The sequence below is a fragment of the Helianthus annuus genome, chromosome 2 (genome assembly GCF_002127325.2).
Source record: "Helianthus annuus cultivar XRQ/B chromosome 2, HanXRQr2.0-SUNRISE, whole genome shotgun sequence".
NCBI lineage: Eukaryota > Viridiplantae > Streptophyta > Magnoliopsida > Asterales > Asteraceae > Helianthus > Helianthus annuus.
The window spans coordinates 139,189,672-139,213,971 of NC_035434.2; the positions used below are offsets into that span (position 1 = coordinate 139,189,672).

At 34.0% G+C, this 24,300-nt stretch overlaps 1 protein-coding gene across 1 annotated transcript; it reads left to right on the plus strand.

The window, feature by feature from the left end:
* The first annotated feature begins 19,717 nt into the window (after positions 1 to 19,717).
* On the plus strand, positions 19,718 to 22,654 carry LOC110922726. Its single transcript, XM_022166948.2, has 2 exons — positions 19,718 to 19,994; positions 22,007 to 22,654. The coding sequence occupies exons 1-2, from the start codon at positions 19,864 to 19,866 to the stop codon at positions 22,437 to 22,439; spliced, it is 564 nt and encodes a 187-aa protein (XP_022022640.1). The 5' UTR covers positions 19,718 to 19,863; the 3' UTR covers positions 22,440 to 22,654.
* The last annotated feature ends 1,646 nt before the right edge of the window (positions 22,655 to 24,300 follow it).

Sequence of the window (24,300 nt, forward strand, 5' to 3'; positions counted from 1 at the left end):
GTTTATAACTGTCAAACTGGGAATTTGTACAAGGCCCATTCCTCCCTACGCGGCTGATAACAAGAAAATAGATCTGCTGGGATTGTATATGGTGGTTGAACGTGATGGTGGCTACCGGAATGTCATCGATAATAACATGTGGTCGGTGATTGCAAAAGACATGGGGTATGAGTATCACGACGGGGAGTTCATGAGGATCATTTATGCAATGTATCTCGATGTACTGGTGTATTATTACAGGTTCAAGAAGGTACAAGGGAAAGTGATCGATAAAGAAATAATCAAGGATGGTGATGTACAAGACAAAGTGGCTATGCAACATTATGCGTTATTTGCTGGGAATGAATGGGAAGGAGCCAAAAGATGCACAAGAAACGTCGGAAATTTGATTTCAAACAGGCGAGGAAGGCTGTGGATGAAACAAACCAAAGTGTTCTCATGTATGTAGCCAAGCACAATCAAGTTTAGGGGAAAGTATTAGATATAATTAAACTTAATTATGCTGTTACGTTTGTATTTGTATTATAACTTATATAATTCCGATATGTATGATAACTTATGGTGATGGTGATAAGCGGGTATAATTTAAACTGCTATAGGCAGTTATTCCCGCCAAGATGAAACCGCCAAAACATCACACACATATATATGTGAAGTCCGGCAAACTGTTCCGGCACCAATACAATTTCCTGTTTATTCGAATTGTCCATTTCTATTCACTTCGTTATCTTGTTCATTCACCATTTTTGTATATCTGTTACTTGATTATCATGAATACCGAATCATGTTTATCATTCAACTCCGCTAAAAACATGGTTGATTCCCAACAAGATAAACCGATCCCTTCCAACACGAGGGAGGAGGTTGTATCTGGCATTCGTTATCGTGACAATACGGTGCAACTGGACTTGAATAACCCCGTGGAAGACTCGTACGCACAACACGGCTAGTCGAATTATGGATACGAAGGTGAACCATATCCTCAAGCTGAATATCCGTACGGTCAGCCAAACTATCTCGACAACGGTTACGGTGGTGAGAAGAGTTATGTCCAACAAGACTATCCCGACCACGGTTACGGTGGTGAGCATAGCTATGTACAATTGGAGTATCCCGACCACGGTTATGGTGGTCAACATGGGTGACCTTTTCTTTCTCTACTGCCTATTGCGGCCTCATCTGTGCGCGCTCGCTGCATGCCTGGCGAAGTCATTTGCTACCGCTTATCATAAGCAGGAGCGCGGTAGGCTCTTCGGCGGGTCCTACATTACAGCGATCACACGCTCTTTAGGGATCATACCCGAGAGTGACCCGCTACTGTCCCCGACCATTCCGTTGACTAGATTAGGTCGGGCGTCAGTATCCAGCATGCGTTTGAAGCACACATTTCAGGGGATCGGCTTGCGCCTCCGACGTGCTGACGCCCGACAGACGTGGATCATACAGACGCTCATGCAGATTGTGGATCATTTGGGATTGCCGCCCCAGCCCCAGCCAGTGCCACCGTCCCCACCGCCAAAGGATCAGTAGCTTTAGTCTTTATTTTGTATTAGACATTCAGTTGTACTTTTGTATTAGACATTCAGTTATACTTAATTATGCTTTGTATATACAAACTGGTTTTATATATATTTATACGGTAGATCTTTTATTTACACGATGTTTATTTGATTGTTTGCGTTTATTTCATACGTCTCTTTTGCAACTTATTGTACGTTGTTTTAATTAAACATGTTCGTGTAATATAACAAAATAAAATCGGTTAACATTTATAAAAACAATGGTATAGTGAAACGTGTCTTATAAACGACTGTTATAAATTAACTATAACCGGTATACTAACGTTAAACGACCGTTATAAATCAACTTTAAATTATATATGTTTTATAAAGATAAAACAAAAATCTACACCTTTTCAACAAAAAAAAACACAACCAAATAACAAACCAACAACCCATTTTTTTCACCAAAGCCTCACTTTGTCCCCCAAAAATAAACAGTCAGACCTAAACGCCTCGCTTTGGCCAAAGCGAGGCACTTTGGTACCAGGTCAAGAGACAAGGACTGAGCCTCTCAGTCCTTGTCTATTGACTTTACCCCAAAACGTCCCACTTTAACCAAAACGGAGCGTTTTAGTGTGTGTGAATAGCCAAAGGGCGTAATAGCTGCCTTTTTCTTGTTTTTAAAAGTAGCTATCATGAACTATGTAATTTGATAAAGAGTAAAAGGTAATGATGAAATTATTGTTAACTATAAATCTAAAGCCAAATGATCAAAGGTTTATAATATTTTTATTTCAAAAGTTGATTATTAACCATAGAAGAAGGTTAGTATTAATTTCCCATTAATAAATTTAGCATAATCGTTTAATTAGTTATATTTTAGTTGTTGTGTATTGATTACGAAACATTTATGTAACTACTATAATAAAAGAAACCAATTTTTGGACACATGTCATTCATTGAAGGTATCCTTAAATTTATACTTATTTTATATTAACTAAATAAATAAATAATAAATTAATATTAAATCTTATCATACTTTAATAAAATATTATCCTCAAATCTAAATTGTTAATCTATACTATATAATAAAAGAAACCAATGGAGGGACACATGTCATTCATTGGAGCTATCTATTATTTATATTTTTTATAATTAAAGATTTTTATATATAAATAAATATTAATAAATGATAAGAGTTAATACATAATCGATAATAATGTGATCATCTTGACAATTGTAGCTTTTACTCTAATTTTATATTTTTGCATGATATCTGTTTAAAGTTCTGATAGACATTGAAAATGAATAAATTCAAAATTTTGATTTTAATGTCATCAGAAAAGATATATCTTTAAGAAAATAATGTCATCAGAAAAGATATATATCTTTAAGAAAATAAGATAGATAAGTTTCAAATTCATGTAATTGTAAATTGCAAACATAAGATGTGATTGATAAATTAATTATGTTAATAAATTTTTGGAAGGATATGCATGAACATGAATTACTTTTTATTCACGAATTACTTTTTATTTCTTTTGAATAAGTATTTTTCTTTTTAGTTGTAGTATTTAATTCATATAATTATATAATGGTTAATGTAAAAGGATAAGTCGATATTAATCATCCTCATGTTTTCTTAAGAGTAAAAATATTTTTTAAAACCTTTTAGAAAACCACTATTTAAAAGAATTCTTTTTTAAAAAGAATTTTCATTCTTTTTATATATTCATATTATTTGTGAAAATTAAAAAGAAAATAAAAGAACATGGGAAAATCAACGAGCTATATATATATATATATAGCTCATGAACAATATATATTAATAAATAATAGTTCTCTAATAATATATTATCCTCAAATTTAAAAAAGTTAATTTAAGATATTTTTAAATGAAACAAATCATATCTAACGAAAACCTGACTTTATATTAATATATTATTTGTTTTTATATTCATTAAAAAAATTATTATATCGATTTTATTACATAATTTATAAATCAAATTGTCGGAGTTGTACCCACATTTTATCACTCAAATGACCGCTAATTCACTTCTTGAATAACGTATCTTCGCAATGTCCATATCCGTCGCGTATTGAGTATATCCGTTAGTATTTTTAAAAATAACTTTTTTTTTATTATTTGGGTTATAAAAATTAGATTTATTTAACCTATATAATACACATGGTTTTTAAAGATATAACTTATTTATTATTTACTATACAAAAACATTTATTCAACCCGTATAATACACGGGGTTTTAAAATTATGTTTTTTATTATTTTGTATATAAAATTAGATTTATTCAACCTATAAAATACCCCAAGGAATATTAAAGATATTTTTTTATTATTTAGTATATAAAATTACATTTACTTAACCAGTGTGTAATACACAAGTTTTTAAAGATATTTTTTATTATCTGATATATAAAGTTACAGTTGCTCAACACGTACAATACTCGAGGTTTTTCATATATAATTTTTATTACTTAGTATATAAAAATATATATGTTCCGCCGGTGTAATAAACGAGATTTTTAAAGATATATTATTTTATTATTTAGTATATAAAATTAACATTTATTAAACCCGTGTAATACACGGGGTTATAACCTAGTTTAATATATTTTTAAAACAAATACCTCTCTTTCCTACTTATCTTATATTAAATATATAAATAATGAATAATATTAAATGTTATCCTAATTTATTAAAAATATAACTTTTTTTTAGTATTTGGTATACAAAATTATATTTATTCAACTCGTGTAAAATGCGAGGTTTTGAAAAATATAACTTTTTTTATTATTCACTATACAAAGTTACATTTATTAACCCGTGTAATACACGAAGGCTTTTAAGATATATAACATTTTATCATTTGCTATGTAAAATTAGATTTATTCAACATGTGTAATACACGGAGGTTTTAAGGTTGTATTTTTTTATTATTTGGTAGATTTTCAACCGACTATACACGGGTCTTTTAAACATACGGCGTTTTTCGTATTTAATATACAAAATTACATTTATTTAAAATGTGTAATACACATGGTTTTAAAGATATAACTCTTTTTTAGATCTATTCAACATGTGTAACATACAGGGTTTTTAAAGATGTAATTTTTTATTAATTGATAGATTTATTCAACCCGATTATACACGGTACGATGTTTTTAGTATTTAGTACACAAAATTATATTTAATTAATCTGTGTAATACACATGGTTTTTAAAGATATAACTTTTTTTTATTATTTGATATATAAAATTACATTTATTGAACCCATACAATATACGTGGCTATAAAAATATAACTTTTTATTATTTAATTTATAAAAAAACATTTATTCAACCCGTGTAATACACGGGGTTCTAACCTAGTTATAGTATAAGTAATTCGAATCAGAATTATTGTATCCAAATTATTTAGGGTGTTCACAATTTAGTTTTCATGATTTTTAGGTCAAACAGTAAACTAATTCTTTATCTAATGTTTTTTTATTTTTACCGTTAGTAAATCAAAACCAAACCGTAATAATTTGGTTTGTTTTGTTTTAGTTCCATAGTGCCAGCTTATTTGACCTTCATAATATACAATACCATCAAAATAAATAAACAAAAATACGTGAACACGTAACACTTAAAACATCCCTCTCTCTACTTCGATTGTTAAGCAGATATATCATATATATGTATAATACATCTTAAAATAATTAAAGCTAAAGTAACACATAAAAGTTCCATAAATTAAATCTTACGAGACTGTTCAGTTTTATTAACCCGGTTCGAGTATAAACCGTAAACCAAAAGAGTCGGTACAATTTAAAATTATCTTAACCAACCAACCATAAATTTTAACTGAACCACAACTCCAAACAAACAAACCTGTATTCAGGGCCGGCCTAAGGGTAAGCCAAATGAGACTTGGGCCTTAGGCCACCAAAACTGTAGGGCCTCCATAATTTGATGAAACCAGAGTCCATACAGCCCATTAGCAGCAGTTGTCAAGTCCAAGCTTGTATGTAACAAAACATAAAATAGTTAGACAGTAATAAAAGGTATAAAAGATAATAAAAGTGTAATTATTTTCAACACCCCCCCTGCTTTTATTACTAAAAATGTCTAACATGTTTAACCATTTACAAATAAGACAATGTTGATCAATCACTAACCCTTTCGTAAATATATCGGCAATTTGTTTTTCAGTTTTAACAACGCCAAATTCATTTTTTTCCCGAAGAAAAAAAAAACAGGTCTATTTCAAAATGTTTCATCCTGTCATGAAAGACAGGATTTGATGTCGCAGTACACATAGCTCAGTACTTAGCTTCTGCTGAAGACCAAGAAATCGTCGACGGCTTTTTACTTTTCCAAGCGATTAAAGATTTACCCAAAAAAAACCAATAGCCAGTCCGAGTATGCAAAAAACATTAGCTCAGGGTTCACATTTTTAACAAACAGAATACCTTTACCAGGAGAGTTTTGAGATACCCCAACACTCTCATAGCAACAAAAAACATTATAAGTATAAAAGTGAACAAAGAGATGTAAAATTGTAATCTATACTATATAATAAAATAAACCACTTTGAGGACACTTGTCATTATATTAGAACATCTCTTATAGATAATTATTATTTTAATTTAATATTCTCTAATTAATTATAGATAACCCTTTTATTAAATATTATTTAGTTTAATATCTTATTGATAATTATTATTTAGTTTAATCTTCTTCTCCTTTATAACAAAAAAGAATTTTTTAACATCTGAGCCCCCAACTTCTTTTCTAACTCTTTTAGCCCCTAACACTAACCCCATCCATTAAATGTTAGAGGCCAAAAGGGTTAACAAAAAAACGTATTTTTATCACTTTTACCCTTTTAGCCCAAAAATGATTTTTACATGTATTCAACCCGTGTCATAAATGAGTTTTTTTAAAGATGTATTATTTTATTATTTGGTAAACAATATTATATTTATTCAATTCGTGTAATACACGTGATTTTAAAAAATATAACTTTTTTATTTGGTATATATAATTACATTTATTCAACCTGTACAATATTGTTATTATAAATATAACTTTTTATTATTATTTAGTATATAAAATTATATTTATTCAACTCGCGCAACAAAAAAGGTTTATAAAGATATATTGTTTTATTATTTAGTATATAAAATTTATTTATTAAACCCGTGTAATACACGGGGTTATAACCTAGTACCATTTATATTTAAATGCGACATTCTAACACTTCATGTTGACTACTTAATAACCATTCGTACAGATAGTAACTTGTTTTTCAAAGCTAAAGACAACTGTTTTAACATACCCATTTGTTAATTTTCTCTCAAGAACCAATGTCAAATTTGGTAACACATAGGAAACCTAACACATGAAAGATCTTTATAACTCTCTACATAGCATATTATCACAATGATCAAGATATTAAAACACCTAACAAGATCTAATCATGAATCATTACCAAAAAAAAAACATTTATATCTGGTTGAAGTTTCAGGAAGTTCTAAATTGAAGAAAAGAAAAATGTCTATAAGTTTTGTTGTGAATTGAACGATACGAACTAAACACACAACACATATAAATTCCAGTGATTCAGTATTATGATGAGTGAATGAGACTCAACACGGTTGAAACCCTAAATTTGAGCCAACAACGTTTTAATGTTGAAACATTCTAAACCTTCAATAGAAAACTTTCCTACTCCAACGTAGACCATCAAATGTTGATTATATTTTCACCCCATCATAGCAAAAGATATCAAGTACTCAAACTACAAATTGGTAGAGTAAGAAAATCAAATATATAACTTTTTTTTGAAAGGTGTGAATTATTCACGAATGTCGGGAGGTCTAGCATACGTTGTCTTAACCGGGCCCGCGCTAGAGAACCCCCTCGCACAATAGATCCCCAATTTAAACCCCTCAATGAGAAACCCCTATCACCCAGACTCGAACTCGAGACCTGGAGGGGAAAACTTACCCGGGCCCACCATAGGTGGAACTTAGATACCCGTGGCCACCACTAGAGCACTAGTGATGGTTAAATCAAATATATAACTAAATCTGATATCAATTGTGAAACAAATTCTCATAATCAATAAATGAATTTTAAATCCATCACCGGGAAACAAAAAAACTCATACTATAAGCCATATCACACAAGAACACTTAATGATTAAACCAAAGAGTCACAAGACCTTAGAAACTTTAAGAATCAAGTCTGAAAAGATATGAATCATGTACCCATTGACTAAAAATACACTCAAAAATTTCATACGGAATGTCATAATTTCTGTAAAAATCACAGAAAAGAACACATATCCAAATAACACGGAATCATATGATTGCTTGCATTACAAAAATCAGACACACATATCCGACAACATATAAAGTCACATGACTTCAAATATAGCAAATTGACTATAAATTCACTAACAAGTCATGAAACTCACCAAGTAACAACAACATCACAATAAGAGAAAAAAAAGAAAAACAAAACGTTCTGATTAAGACAAAAACACATGATTCCAAAACCTACCAGATATAACACATATCCGATAAAACCCAAGAGTTACAATACTCTATACGCCTCAGAACAATGTTTGAAACTTTTGAATCACACGATTCAAAACACAAATCTAATGAAACCTAGAATCACACAATTCTACACGCTAGATAACAAATTACAGCTAAAAACACTCGGTTGGATAAAAAACAAAGAACATTTTCAACTAAAAAACATCCCACCAACCAGAGAAATAAACAGGGCTGTAACACATATTCAAGAATAATCTTGACAACATTACTGGTTAAGACACAAGAACCACACGGTTCGACTAACCAGATAAAAAGATTTTAGACAAAACGAAGAACAGATAGAAACCAACCCTACGATCTAACAGGACTAGACTCAACAACACGAAGAATCTACAAACGACCCTAGACCAGTGTGAAAATAAGCACCACCTAGACTAGTGAACTAACATCACTACGATCAGTGATGAAGTCTTAAAGAGACGAATAAGAAACATATAAGATCACCAACATGATAATCCTACACAAACTGCACTACGGTCGGACTCAAAACATGAAGAATCCTAGACCAGTGAGATAAAGACAAACATTGTCGAAGAATACATCTTGACAATACTATAGGTTAAACTACGCGAACCACATGGTTCGTTAACCAGCAAAATAAGTCCGATAAAACATAGAATCACACGACTCTACATCGAACAACATCTACACCATTAAAGTTGAATCACAAGACCTAACAACATGTCTGATTTAACTGAGGATCACATGACCCAAATCAGACACATAAACATTGTAGGTGCATATGTCTGTCGACTTCGTCTTGTATCGAGTCTTGTATGTGTTTAGATATTTCAGGGCACGAAAATCGAGAAAGTATAGTGTGAAGTGATTTCGCACGAAATAGCAAGTAGCTATTTCGTACTAAACAAGTATAGCTATTTCGCACGAAATAACATTTACTCATTCCGTGCGAAATACCCTCACCTATAAATAGGAGATGTGCCAAGTCATTTGTAACGATTCTGATTTCCGGTACCGAACTGCTGCCGACGTGTCTACTGCCTGTAATTGTTGTAAAATCAATATACAAGACATTTAAAAGGTAAATCAAGTTGTTTCGAAGTCTGTATCATTGTTTCCGCCTTTGATACAGATTAGAACTCTTCTGATAGACTGGTTCGGGTCGCACAATGATCCTACAAGTGGTATCAGAGCTCAGGAGGAAGAGTTTTTGCCAAGTTAGCTTGATTTCACCATAATTTCTGACTTCTACACCTTCTTTTCAAAATTAAACAAGATTTAACGGTCAAAATGGTTTGAATTTCACACATTATCAGCGAAACATCATTTTAATAAATCCTTGAAAGAATTGGACCTAAAATCGATCTAAAACTTGGTAAATTTGGTCATTTCGCTTGAAAATGTTCTTGAATTGTGTGACGTCAGCATTATTTCGTACGGAATAGACTTTGTTTTCGCACGAAATCACCTGCTTGTACCTCATTTCGCACGGAATCACCTTTGCCAAACTCATTTCGTACGAAATCAACCCCTTGACCCTCATTTCGTACGAAATCAACCCCTTAACTCTTATTTCGCACGAAATCAATCATTCAAACCTCATTTCGTACGAAATCAATCGTCATTTTGCTTGAACGAACCATTTCGCTTGAAAGTGATTATTTCGCACCAAAAGGGTTATTCCGCACCAGAAGTCATTTCGCTTGAGTATTGTTTTTGTGTGAATCTGCATTTCGTTTGAAAAACTGTGATTTTGAGAATTTGTGAAAGTTGATTACTGAAACATGGAAGAAGAGTTTTATAATGCGTTTGGTACACCAGTTGCTCCTGTTAAAGCTGCCGAAACCATTTATAGTGAGAATGAGACAGGAACGTACCAAAAACCGCCAAAGCTTATGTATATTGAAGATTTCAAAGGTTGGCAAAGTCGGTTTGAAAACTGGGTGCAAGCTTATAAGTTTGACGCATGGTGTTCACTAGATGTAGATTATGCTAAACCGAAAAATGAACGTGGGATTGAAAAAGCTTTCAGTGATTTTTCAGATGGTGAGAAATTAAAATACACCAGTGAAAAAAATAATGATTAGTCTTCTCCAACAATCCGTAAAAGAAGATATTTTTGTGTTGCTTCAACACAATAATACTGCTAGATCAATTTGGTTGGCGTTGCTTAACAAGTTTAAAGGAAGTGCTGATATGATAAAGAACAAACAAGCTTTACTTAAGAAGTCATCTGATATGTTTGTAGCTTTCGAAGGTGAATCAACTAAAACAACCATCGATAGATATTGTCATCTTGTTTTGGAAATGGGAAGATTGGAAATAAAGAAAGACGACGATGAACGGGTTGATAAGTTAGCCGATGCGTTACCACAACAAAAATGGGGGACATATTTGCTGATCTTAAAACACATGAGAAAATCTGAAAGTATGAACTTGGCAAAGTTTATTCAGAAAATTAAAGAACATGAATTGGATATTCAGAAAACGGCAATCATGAACAATCCAAATGCTCAACAAGATGTCAGTTTATACTACAGAGGAAACAAATTTGAGACTACTCCAAGTCCAAAGATTAAGACTGCTTTCAGTGCCGATAGTTCTTCTGGAACAAATGGAAGCACAGTAACTCAGAGTGGAGGATATTCATCATCGTATTCAAGTTTTGATCCGAATTTCACAACACCAAGTCCTCAACGACAGAATCCAACAAATCTGCAACGTAATGTTACATTGAACTTTCAAAATGGTCAAAATCTCTCTCCAGAAGTAGCTAAGCAACACATGGCGACGCTTGCCACTATGCTAGAATCGTATGAAAGCTTAGTTGCTAGTCGAATTGGAAATCTGATGCTAACCAAAGAGGATTATGATCAGATTGATGCTGAGGAACTTGAGTTGATGGATATCAAGTGGTGTTTAGCTAGTGCTGTAAGAAGAGCAGAAAAATTCCAACAAATCACCGGTAGAGATGATTTTCGTGAAATGAGTGCATCTCCGATAGGGTTTGACAAATCAAAGGTCACCTGTTTTCGTTGCAAAGAAAGGGGACATTTTAAACGAGAATGCAAAAATCAAGAAGCAACCGGAAGACAAGAAAAGAATGATTATTATAAAAAATCAATTTTTCATCAAATTGATCAACAACCGTCATCATCCCGTGCCATTGATGTTAAAAAGAAAAAAACTTATCTTGTTAATCAAGATGATGAAAAGGTTGCAGAGGGTTTTAGCTGGGACAAATACATTCCACCTGGTTCAGGTCTTGTAGCTAAAATTCTGGAAGAAGAGGAAGTCAAATCTAGTCCAAAAAGAATACCGATTTTTCCAGAATTAGGAAGTGATTCAGACACAGATGATGAAGAAGAGTATATTAATAAAGCTAGAAAAGGTCTGGATACTGATAGTTTTAATTTGTTCTTTGCGGATAAGGTTAAGATGTTGAATGAGAAGAAGGATGCTAGATTGAAAAGAGAGTTGGAAGCAAAAAGGATTGCTGAAGGAAAAGAAAAGTTAGAAGCTGAAAAAGCAGAGGTTGAAGATTGTGAAATAAAAGTAGAATTTGATGAAGAACCGATGAATGAAAATGAAGTTAAGAAAATTGTTGAAGTCGAAAAAATCGTTGAAGTTGAGAAAATTGTCAAAGTTGAGAAGATAGTCGAAGTTGAAAAGATTATTGAGGTTGAGAAAATTGTTGAAGTCGTGAAACCTTGTCTACAATGCTTGGAGTATTGCAAATATTGTGAAGAGAAAGACAAGAAGATTTGTGAATTAGAAGAAATGAAAGAAAAATTGTTGTTTGATGTGAAATATGTGAAGGAATCGTATGATGTGCTGAACAGAACAGTTGATGATTTGAACAAGACAAATCTAGAAGTTGATGTTGCTATGACAATGATGAGTTCAACATTAATGACGAAGCAGAAGGTAATTAATGAGTATATTGAAGATTGTGCAAAACTGAAGCAGGATTAGGAACTTGAAAAGATTGAAAGTGAAAGAATCAAACGTTTACTATTGAGTTATACAACTTGTGATTATCTGATTGATCGAGTTTATCCTACTGTTGCAGGTCTTGAAGCTTTTCAAGATAAAAAGACAGAAGATACAGATGCTGGTAAGAAACCAAATGTCAAGTATAACAAGTGTCCACCTCCGATCTGGAATAGTTATTCTCCCAGAAAGCCTAATGAGGAACAGTTAAAAAAGGCAGTCAACATCAAGTTAAAGTCTGAAACCATTGATGAATTACCAGATAACATGGATGTCACATTCACAGCGTCTGACACTGATCATGAGTCTGAGTTGTTAAAGAAAATAGTTGATCAGGTGTTGGATATGGATGAAGAGTCAAAGTCGGAGTCTAAATCTGAAAGTTCGAGTTCATCAGAAAAGAGTCCGAGTTCACCGGTCAAAAGGGTTTATAATAAAGAATTTCTGTTATAAAAAAACAATTTTAATGATGAACTAATCAAAGTGGCATATACTTTGATTGATTCGGACAAATTATTTTCTGATGAAGAATTCCCAATAAGAAGTGTCAAAACTGAACAGATCAAACAGGTTTTCAAATTGACAGAAATTGATATTTCTAAAATAAAAAATATAAATCTTAATGAAAACCTAAAAAGTACACTTCAAGAGTTCAACAAAGAATAAACAAGAAAATGGGTTACGGTTGTGGTTACGGTTTTCAAAAGAAACCAAACCATAATAGTAATTTCAAAAAGAAGGGATTAGGTTTCATTCCTCCAGAAAATTATAAAAATGAGAAAAGTTATAAAACAAAAACTAAATTTGTTTCAGGTACAAGTTGTGAAGAAGAACAGAAGAAACCATTCTGGAGACAGTCAAACCAAGAGTTTCTTGCTAAGAGAAAGAAGAATTTGAAGAAATCTGTACCAAGAGTTGACAGAAGAACCTGTTTCAAATGTCACAAGATTGGACACATTGCTTGGAACTGCCAACAGTCCAACAACACAAAACAGTGAGTTTCTTTTAACTCAAAATTGAAAGAAAAATATGTTGATGAAAAGAAACAACCAACTGAGAAACCTAAGATATTTGAAAATTCGACTTTCGAAAGTGGTGATGTTTCAAAACTTTTTTACAAAAGAAAAGTCGATTTAAACAAACAAAAACGGGTTGTCAAAAGTTCAGATGAAAGTTCTAGCGATGAATCTGATTCCATAAAATAAGAGGAGCTATCTGTTGAGAAAAGTGAGAAGAATTCCGTTCCTGAAATGAACGATGAAAATTTTCCGCCATTGTCAAAAGAAAACTTTAAGTTGAGAGTTGGTAAGATTGAGATTTCAGATCAATTATTTGTTGGTAAGAAAGAATTTGATGCTGAAAAAGCTTTTAATGGAAAGGTAAAACATATCTTTGGGAAGATGGTTGACGGTAAGGTAAAGAATGTTAAAGATTTTTATAAATCAAAAAAGGTGGTGGGACAAAGATGTTGAACAATCACCCAAGGCTGGTCAAGCTCGGGTGACACCTTTTTCGACTTAAAAACTCTGACTTGCCGGAGCTCCAAAGTTGGTAAGAGTGGAGCAGGAATCGGCATCTTTCTTGAGAAATTCACGAAAGTGATTTCGACCTACGAGTGGTGAATCAAGGACATTAAGTTGTACTTGATTTATTTTTTCCTACAAGTGGTATTGTTTCTTAAATTGTCATATTTTGGATTGCAAATGATTGAATTGGCACGGTTTGGTTAAACCTACAAGTGGTTATCAAGGTTATTAAGTTGAACTTGATTTAACCCTCATACAAATGTTTGAGAAAAAAAGTGATGAAATAAACCCCTAACCTATAAATGATAAAATCAACAAAACTAATTTTCCGGAAAAACCATTTTGATTGAAACAAACTTAAGTGTTTTGAAATCTTAATGGGAAAATTGTTTGTTGAAAGGGGGAGTTCTGATTGTTCATGCCAAGTGGATGACGAATTGAAGCATTTCACAACAGTTGTCACTTTATTTGTACAGCTTGTCAAATTTCCTTTTAATGATTTTGAATTTTAGGGGGAGTAAGAATTTTCAGAAAATCCAAAAACATTAGAAAATTTGAAAAAGCCAAAAACATGATAAAATGAAAAATGAGTTTTGTTGTATAATAGAGGAAATGATAGTACATCAGTGGACTATCACAGCACGCTAAAGAAATGAAAAGTCAAATATGATAAACGATCTCACTGCGGATATGCCAGTAGGTTTTTATACATTCAGTAGATTGTTTTCGAGATATAAACCTAAATATCAAGATTTACTTATCTCGTGGGGAACATCTCTCGGATATATAGGTAACCCCTGAAATCTTGTTTGAAAGGCTTTCTATTTCTGACATACTAGGTCTTTGTGCGTGATGATATATGGGGTATTATACCATGACTTCTGATTTTGCGGAAGCAATAGCCTAGTCCTCGCATAATGCTTTACATTGCTTTATTCTTAAAGCCCACCCTCAGTACAAAAAATGATGAAACATTGCAAAATGCTAATGTGTCTATCTATGCTCTTTGTACTCACCTTTAATGCATAGATAGTCATACAAACATTGAGATTTGCAGGTTTGAAAGTGGTGAAGTGTTTTTGTACCAAAAACCTCAAAATATGAAACCCTAGTCTCAAGATCTACAAAGATCCGAACCAACAACAATGGCTTCTTAAAGCTCTGATTAGACGATCATAAACAAGCTACAGTTCTTGTTAGCGATTTCAATGGGCCAAATCGATTATACGTCCATTCATTCATTCATTCTGATTCTCCAGCAAATAGGTTCGATTTCAAGCAGGCAGTCAGTTGTTGTGGTGGTTTCTGGCAGAGATGAAAAGGAAGAAGATGACCGCCAGAGATGAACTGTATAATTGCCCTTAACGCTAATGAGAAATGTCAAAAACAAAAAAACAGTGGTCTAGGGTTCCAGATCTGAAAACCTAGAAACCAAGAACCTCAAATTGGAACAGAAGACCAGAACCAACTAAGTCACAACTAATTTCTCTTAAGATTCAACAACTTATTGGTTCTCAACGATTATGATTCTTCAAGAATTCAAAAGATTCTGCATCATTTAATCTCAGCAGATTCTTGAATTTTAGAACTCTAATCAAACAAGATAGAAGTAGCAAGAGGATTTTTACACCCTAATTGCTCAATGAGATGACAACAGCGGAAGACCAAAAATGACGTCAATCTACGTAGCAAAATAACGAACAGAAACCCTAATTGGGGACGAGCTTGACCAGTGTATCACTTATTAAACAAAAATGAAAAGAGTGGTGGTTTTTTCCTTGAACAATCAAGAGCCTAGAGCTCTGATACCATGTCAAAACAACATGTATCTATAAATGAAAGGAACAATACTAAATAGAAGAAAGGAAATAACAACAGACGATCAAGACTTCTCACACTAGCGGACTATCAACTAGATGATTAGCAACTCTCACACTTAGACCTACCAAAGAACTACTAGATCTCAACACGAGATCAAGAATAAACGAGAAGATCTGTAAGAAAGGAACAAACCCTAAGAGAGAGAAATGAGAGACTGAACACTGATTGAGAATGACCACACTCCTCTCAAATGATCTCTGGAACCAGTCTTTTATACAACAATAATAGTCAATATACTGCACCGTCTCAATTTTAAAAGAGTTAGGCCCAATCCAGCATCAGCCCAGTAAGCCTAAGATCCGAGAGCACTAGTCCAGTAAGTCCATTCAGCCCATTAGCAGCAGTTATCAAGTCCAAGCTTGTATGTAACAAAACATAAATAGTTAGACAGTAATAAAAGGTATAAAAGATAATAAAAGTGTATTTATTTTCAACAAAAGTGATAGATGTGATATTACGTAAGCCCTATACGACTCGTATAGAGCTATAGGAGTCGTATTGCTCTCTGGTGAATGATTGGTTTTAGCATTCTTTCTCCCTTTTAAACGAACGAAGAGCACACATTCTGCTCGTTCTTCTTTCTTACTTTCTTTCGACAAACAATCCAAACATGTCTTTGTTCGACCTCAATTATGTTTTTGGCGATTCGTCCGACAACAACACGAGCACGTTAATTACGGAAAGTAGTGTGGTATAGTATTTATTAACTTGTTTGTTTATGAAATACTTACCACGTTGTTGTTTTAGGAGGGGTCTTACGTCCCTGATTATTACGATGAGAGAGTAAATGATGATCACGTGTAGGAGGTCATGTACGACTTTCGTTCTTATCACAAGAAACCATTGTTGCTAGACCTGAACGAGGTAAGCATTTATTTACTTATTTGAATTAGGCGTTGGATTTACCGTGATCTTTTACCCGTTGGTTTTTTTTTTCAGTTTGATGTGACTAGCGGACCATTGTTGCCAAACCTGAACGAGGTAAGCATTTATTTAGGGGTTGTTTCTTTACCTCTTATTGAGCCTCTTAATGGTTCAGACATCTTACTGGTTCAGCACTTAATGGTTCAGACTGTTTGTTTCGCGAGCAAATGTCTGAATGGTTTAGACATTTGCCTCTGAATGGTTAAGCATTATACAGACTGAATGGTTCAAATCTTTATTCTGAATTGGTCAGACATTTGCCTCTGAATGATTAAGCATTATACTGGCTCTTAATGGTTCAGACCTCTTACTGGTTAAGCACTTAACCATTCAGATGTTGTCAAACATCCTCTTACTTATTTTAATTAGACGTTAGATTTACCGTCATCTTTTACCCGTTATTTTTTTCCAGCTTTTTGTGCCTAGCGGTGAATATGATTATGGGTGTCCGGGTTACGAAGTTAGGTGTGATGCCTTGTACAGACAACAAAACTATGGCAACATCGTTTTCGTTAGCAAGACATCATACGGACAACAAGACGTTGGTGAGCCTTCTTACGCCCAATAGGCATTAGTTGATGAGCAACCCGTTTACCCGGAAGTTTCGTACCAACATGATCAGGTATGAATGTCATATATTTTGTTAAAACTAGTTTTAGGACCCGATTGCGGCGAGACCATTAAACCAAACAAAAAACAAACGTAAAAACATTGAACCATGCATACGCATTGTGGCGTTAAACAGAACAAAAAAAGTAAGAACGTTGAACCATGCATACGCGATGCCACATATGAACTCACCAAATTTAGACATAAAGGTAAAATAGTATTGTAGAAAATAATAAATAACTTGAAACGATCCAAAACCCACGTAAAAAAGGAAACAAAAAAAAAAAAAAAAACTATAGCAATTTTAATGACTTGTTCGTTTAAGCTTAGATGATTTGTACATTACCACATGCAACTCCGTCTTAAACGAAACTTATTTAAAATAGAACCAATTAAAAGCAACTATCATTCGAGTTTTTTTTGAATTAATCTAACAATAACAATAATAGCAATAGTAATAATAATAATCGAAAAACCTCTCTTCACATAACCAATAACCAAATGAAGATGAATAGAGTATCTAATGTCCTTATCACACATGGAAAGAAAGAAAATAATACACATTGACCAAACAAAGCTATGCATTAAATTAAATTAAATTAAATTAAATTAAAGGTGAGTACAAAGAGCATAGATAGTCATACAAAGTTGAATAGTACAAAGGCCACTTGGGATTCGGATCAGGTGGTTTAGTATAGTTTGTTATCTTTTTTTGTATTTTTACCTTTTTATGTATTGTGGATTATGTCATGTATAAACAAACTTACTATATAAGTTAAATTTGCAGTTTCAGTTTATATATATCTGTGATTTTTATTTACAACGTTTAGATTAGTTGGTTGGTTACTATATTGTATAATACGATATGACATGTCACGATACGATACGGTACGATACATCAAGATACAATACGATACGACACGATACGGTATGAAACGTCACGATACGATACAACACATCAACATAAGATATAATACAAAATACAAAGACATAATTCAAAATACAAATACGATACGATATGAATACGTTACAATACGTCACGTTATAATGTAATACAAAATACAAAACACATAAAAACAAAAATAACAAACAATAAATATCAACAACCACACCCAATAACACCAAACTTTAAACTCAAAAAAATCATTTGGTCATTATACGGCTCGTATAGCCCTATACGGGCAATATCAGGCCAGCCGTCAGACAAAGACAGACCCTGTCTAAAGTTAAACCATATATGGATCGTATAGGGCTATACGATCCGTATTAGGGGTGTTCATCGGTTCAGTTTATGGTTTATTGTTTTCAAAATTTTGTACCCCAAACCAAAAACCAAACCAAACCAGGTTAGGAATATGCAAACCGAACCAAACCAAGCCAAATTCAATTCGGTTCGATTTCGGTTAGAAACCAAATTTAACCAAATTGTACCTAAGTACTTTTTTCCTAATTTATATTTATGTTTGTGTTTGTGTTTTACCTTCCGAACAACAAATCAACAGCTAATTTAAACCTAAAAATATATAAATAAAAGACATAGGAAATAAAATAAACATATCCATAAATTAGTCGTACACACAACCAAAAAGTTAAAACTGCAAAACATAGATCATAGAAACTATAAATAGTCAACAAGTCTAATGACATAAAATATTAATAATCTTCAAACATGAGTCTTAAACTCGAGTGAACCTGCATACATTAAATGAAGAAAATTTAAAAAATAAACATGAATTTTGATCAAACCATGGGTATACATATACTTAGATATTAGATTTAGTATTTTGGGCTAATAAATTGTCTATGATTTATTACACATCATTATTTTTATTTATTAATTAAACCAAATAAACCGAATAAATCATATAAGAAAATGTGGATCCAAAAACCATAATCACAATTTAGTTTCGGTTAGAAACCAAACCAAAAACCGAATTCGTTGTTTGAATCGGTTATTTGATTACGGTTACCGTTCAGTTTACGGTTTTTATTTGGTTACGATTTTTTCTGAACACCCTTAATCCGTATAAAAAGGTAAAGTGTGCAGATAGATTTCAGGACGTGCCAATAGACGACACCATTTAAAAACTCCAAATCAAAACACATACCCAAACGCAAAACACTAAACATTAAACTTTTTTTTTTGAACGACCAACGAATGCTCCAAATGGTCTACTAACGAAATTCACTACATCGGGATACATTCCCCTCCAAACCGGAGAAAACCCTCACCTAGGGCCAAAGCCCGTGAACACTCGCCCGAAGGCACGACAATGCGGTGAGTTAAAACCCGCTCAGCTCAAGGATCGAACTAGCAATCTACACCTATTCGCCTAGTCTCTCATCATTACAGATGCCGCCAAGGGCGTAACTTAAGAGGGGCCGGGAGGGGCGCCCGACCCCCCGAACTTTTCTGTCAGTAGTGTTATTCATGTAGTTTTCGTATAAATTTTTTTGGGTATATACGTTTTCGACCCCACGGTTCTATAGAAATTTTTGGGTATATACGTTTTCGACCCCCCCGTTTTCATGGTCAAGCTTCGCCACTGGATGCCGCAGAAAATAATGAGGATGATAAGAATCGAACTTGTGTCTCTTAGAACATCAAGACTCTCTTTTACCACTCCACTACCATCATTTTGGCTAAACATTTAACATTTTAAAAGCCAAATTTGAAACGTCTCTATTGGTGCCTTGGTGAAGAAGAAAAAGAAAAAGAAAAAGAAAAAGAGGTGTCTTGAAGAAAAAGCTAAAGAAAAAAATTGCACTAGATATGAATATGCTATTCATGTAAATTGCAGATATTGAATCGAAGACCATTCCTGACGAATCAACAATGGTGCTATGGGAAATTACATTAGCAACAGCGTATTTCTTAGGGTTGAAGAGGACGTACAGGCATGCTCTTCGTATCCAGCGTCGTCTTGTTAGCCCTAACTATCCCACAGTCCGTCAATTTCTTCACAGGTACTTCAATTTCTTCCATTTTCTGCTCTAGATTTGGATCAAATTTCAACAATTCTCCACTCTTGTTGAACATAAACTATGATTACTATCTGTAGATTTCGATCCAATTTTACAAATTCACCACTACTTGTAACTATCAGTATCTTCTGTAGATTTGGATCATATTTCATAAATTTTCCACTGATTTTGACAATTTTGAATGTAAAGTATGATCATCTTCGGTAGATTTGGATCAAGTTTCATAAATTCGTCACTGAATTTGACAATTTTGAGTGTAAAACTATGATTATCTTCTGTAGACGTGGATAAACTTTACAAGTTCGCCACTGATTTTGACAGTTTTGAATGTAAACTATGATTATCTTCTGTGGATTTGGATCGAGTTTCACAAATTCGATACTGATTTTGACTGTAAAACTATGATTATCTTCTATAGATCTGGATCGAATTTAACAAGTTCGCCACTGATTTTTACAATTTTAGAACATAAACTATGATCATCTTCTGTAGATTTAAATTAAATTCACAATTTATCTACTGTTTTTGATGAATTTTAGCTTAAACTATGCTTAGATTTGACTGATTTTGAAGATAAACTATGATCATCTTCTGTAGATTTGACTGTGTTACGAACCAAATCGTTAACCAATTGATCCAAAGAAAATAGATTGAAGCTTGAAAGAAAATTAGAGAGAAACCAAGACTTAATTCATATTTCATTCATATTCATTTAACAAACAAGAATGCCTTATATAGGCTTACAACACATGGAGGAAATGTGCAGATAATTAACTCTAATGAAAACACGGACCTATTACTGTTCCTAATTTAATGCAATAAATAGGGAAATATGGAGATGATGGAAACGTGGGACTTCGGCACGTATCATTCCCGCGCGCTTCAAAACGTTCTTGTCCTCAAGAACGAAATGAATTTGCCACGGTGGTCGCCATTCGAGTCGGACAATCTCATACGGAGCGGTAGCAACGGGTCGCGGACGCGCCACTAGAGATGTGCCACTGCACGTGGTTGCAAGTCGGTTTCCCCGGTGGCTTCTACATTTGGTGACCATCTCTTAATTTTCCGAACAAAATGGTTGAGCATTCTGTTGTCAAAATCCTCACCTTCAAGATGGACGATGCTACCCTTCTTTTCCATAGCACTTGTAGCCTTATGGTTTAACACACAAGTAAGGGCAGCCAATGTGGGTTTGACCGATGTTGATGTCGTGTAAATTGGTGGAAAAGAAAGGGTTGGTTTCGGTAAAGACGATGCCGATTTTCGGGCTGATGTCGATATAGCAACATGTACGGATTTAGGAATCGGTACAATTGAGGGTGTTTGGGCGGTTTTTGGTGGTGAGGCAGGTGGTGTTGCGGCGGAAACCGGTGGTGGTACGAGAGCGGTAACTGACGGTGGCGATGTAGGGGTGTGGCGAGATTCGAACACGGTTCGGGTTGATCGGATCTCAGCGAATATGGTTTCAAACCGGGACTCGAGTCTTGCAAAGGATTTCCTCCATTGACGGAACTCGGGTTTGGATAGATTTTGAGCAGCCATAGGTCCAAAGGGGGATCACGGTGGCTCTGATACCAATTGTTACGAACCAAATCGTTAATCAATTGATCCAAAGAAAATAGATCGAAGCTTGAAAGAAAATTAGAAAGCAACCAAGACTTAATTCATATTTCGTTCATTATTCATTTAACAAAACAAGAATGCCTTATATAGGCTTACAAACATGAAGGAAATGTGCAGATAACTAACTCTAATGAAAACATGGACCTATTACTGTTCCTAATTTAATGCAATAAATAGGGAAACATGGAGATGATGGAAACGTGGGACTTCGGCACGTATCAGACTGATTTTAACAGTTTTGAATATAAACTGTGATTATCTTCTGACTTCTGTAGATAGTTTCTGTAAACTTATTCTATTTTTGCATTTTGCGAGAACAAATTCACTCTATATTTGTTTTGTTTTTGACTTATTGATTGTTTGTATAACAGCAAAACACGAACCGTATTTGATGTAACACTGAAAGTTCACCGCGAGGTTCAAAAGAGAGACATTGAAGTTGGCCGGAATTTGGGAAACTGGATTCTCCAGTGGCTTGACAGGATGAAACCAGCGGCTCAAATTCAAGCAGGCGGTCCGATTCAATACACCAGTAATACAATGAGAATACCAAGCAAGCGGTTGAGTGATTATCGACGCCAGATAACTGCACCAGCAGGGGTTTGGTATCAGGAATCTAGAAAGCGTTTGGCTACCTCGTCGAGGAACCTTTTGCTTACGGCCTACCCGACTGTGTCAAGACTTTTGAGGCGTCAAGTGCCTGTTACGAGTAATATGCAGTATCGACAGTTAGTGTCCAGTGGTAATGGTTTTACGAAGGGAGTGATTCGCGATGATATAATGCAGTGGTTGAGTCGTGGGTAACTTTTGTTCGGCCCCAAATGTTTTGAGTAGTTGACACGGTTTGTTTTTTGGGGTTTGAAATAACGCGATTGTTGTTTTGTAAATGAATCACTTTTAGCGTTTGAACGGTATTTTAGTAGAGAACGCGGTTAAGGAAATAGTCTTCCTGTAAAAGTATCACACACATAACTGATATTTTATGGGTTTGTGTTACTTTAATTAGGGCTTTACAATGATCTCTGTGTGGAAGTTCCATTGAGACATAACACTCCCATTCTGTTTTGAGCAAGCAGGTCTACCCATACCGAACTGGGTACAAGTTGAAACTGGTCGGAGACCGATCACCATATAAACACAGCACCGAAGAGCACGGTCTAGGTATCTATCGGTTAATTTCGGTGGTTGGTGATTCCGGTAGAACATAAGACAGAGACCGATTATTCAGTTAAACGACTCCTCCAACATTGCTGCGACAATCCAAGAATCTAATTGCTTCTTCCACTTCTCCAATTGAAAGGATAATATAAATGTTTCAACTTTCTTCACACTATGGGGCTGAATTAAATAAATTTAAACATTTCTACATTGTGTTTAATATGCATGCCACCTCCTTGATCACTAAATGCAACAATTATATTAGGAAATAATCTAAAAGCTAAATAAGCCCTAGAATACCAAACTCAACGTAACCATTTTGGTAATCGTTAGAGCATTCTCATCCAATCCATCAAATTATACATACATTCCACTATTAAACAACTCCTATATCAATATATTTTCACTAAAAATAAATACTTTTTCTCTCTCCTTTTCAATTAAATAATATTATCATTACACTTTTCTCTCTCCTTCACTCACAACCACTTTCAATATATATTAAAAAAATTATACTGGGTGAACAGTGTCCCCCAAATATACAGATGAACAGTAACATTTTCTCTCTCCTCCACTCACAACCATTTTTTATACCCTTTATAATATAAAAACTACCCCTCACATATTTTAATGGTTTGGATGAGAATGCTCTTATCTATATATAAATGCAAAGATGACAAACACAACAAATCAACGACCTGGCAAGTTGTCATTGATGACTAAAAGTATCTCTACCATCGTATACAAGAACAAATGAATTTTGGAATAGAGAAAAAAAGATGCATAGACTTGGAATAGCCTCGAAACCCCTGTATTTCCATGAATCTCTTGAGAAACCAATGCTTCTCCTGAGAACAAAGAATGATCTAGTCATTTGGCATTTTATGTTTTTTTTTTTTTTTTTTTTTTTTTGAAAAGAGAACTTCAATAAAAACACACCTCCGACCCAAAAGGGCAAAAGGCCAAACAACACAAGCACCCCCGACCCAAACGGGCAAAGGGCAACAAATTACAACATATACATAGGATATTTACACCAATCATCCCAACTAATAATAATTACAAGATGTTCTATTTTTAAACCAAGAAAACCCTCTCGATTTGATCTCCCTAACAATCTCCTGCGTACTTCGCCTGATATCTTTGAACACTAACCCGTTCCTCCCTTTCCATAGACACCAACATGAAATTATAATCAAACCTTGAATGATTTTTTAGCCTTTTTTCCAACTTGTGAATGACTGTGTAATTCCAAAATGTCTTTGAAGTTGAAAAAATATATCGGGGGAATTTTACTACACCACCCACTTATCTCCGACCAGACCCGACTCGCCACCACGCAAGCGGTAAAAAGGTGTTCCACCGTTTCCTCAAATTCGTTGCAAAAAGGAGACATAGCAGAACCAATGTCCACATTCCTTCTTAAATTCACTCTCGTAGAAAGTCTATCCAAGTTTCCTCTCCAAGCCACAATGTTGCATTTGATAGGGACCCACTTACACCAATC

What these genes read in the sequence shown, in the direction of transcription:
- LOC110922726 (XM_022166948.2), top strand. Translation starts at nt 19,864, where the DNA reads ATGGTGCTATGGGAAATTACATTAGCAACAGCGTATTTCTTAGGGTTG. An exon ending in GTCCGTCAATTTCTTCACAG is followed by an intron (nt 19,995 to 22,006) that starts GTACTTCAATTT and finishes TTTGTATAACAG; the next exon opens with CAAAACACGAACCGTATTTG.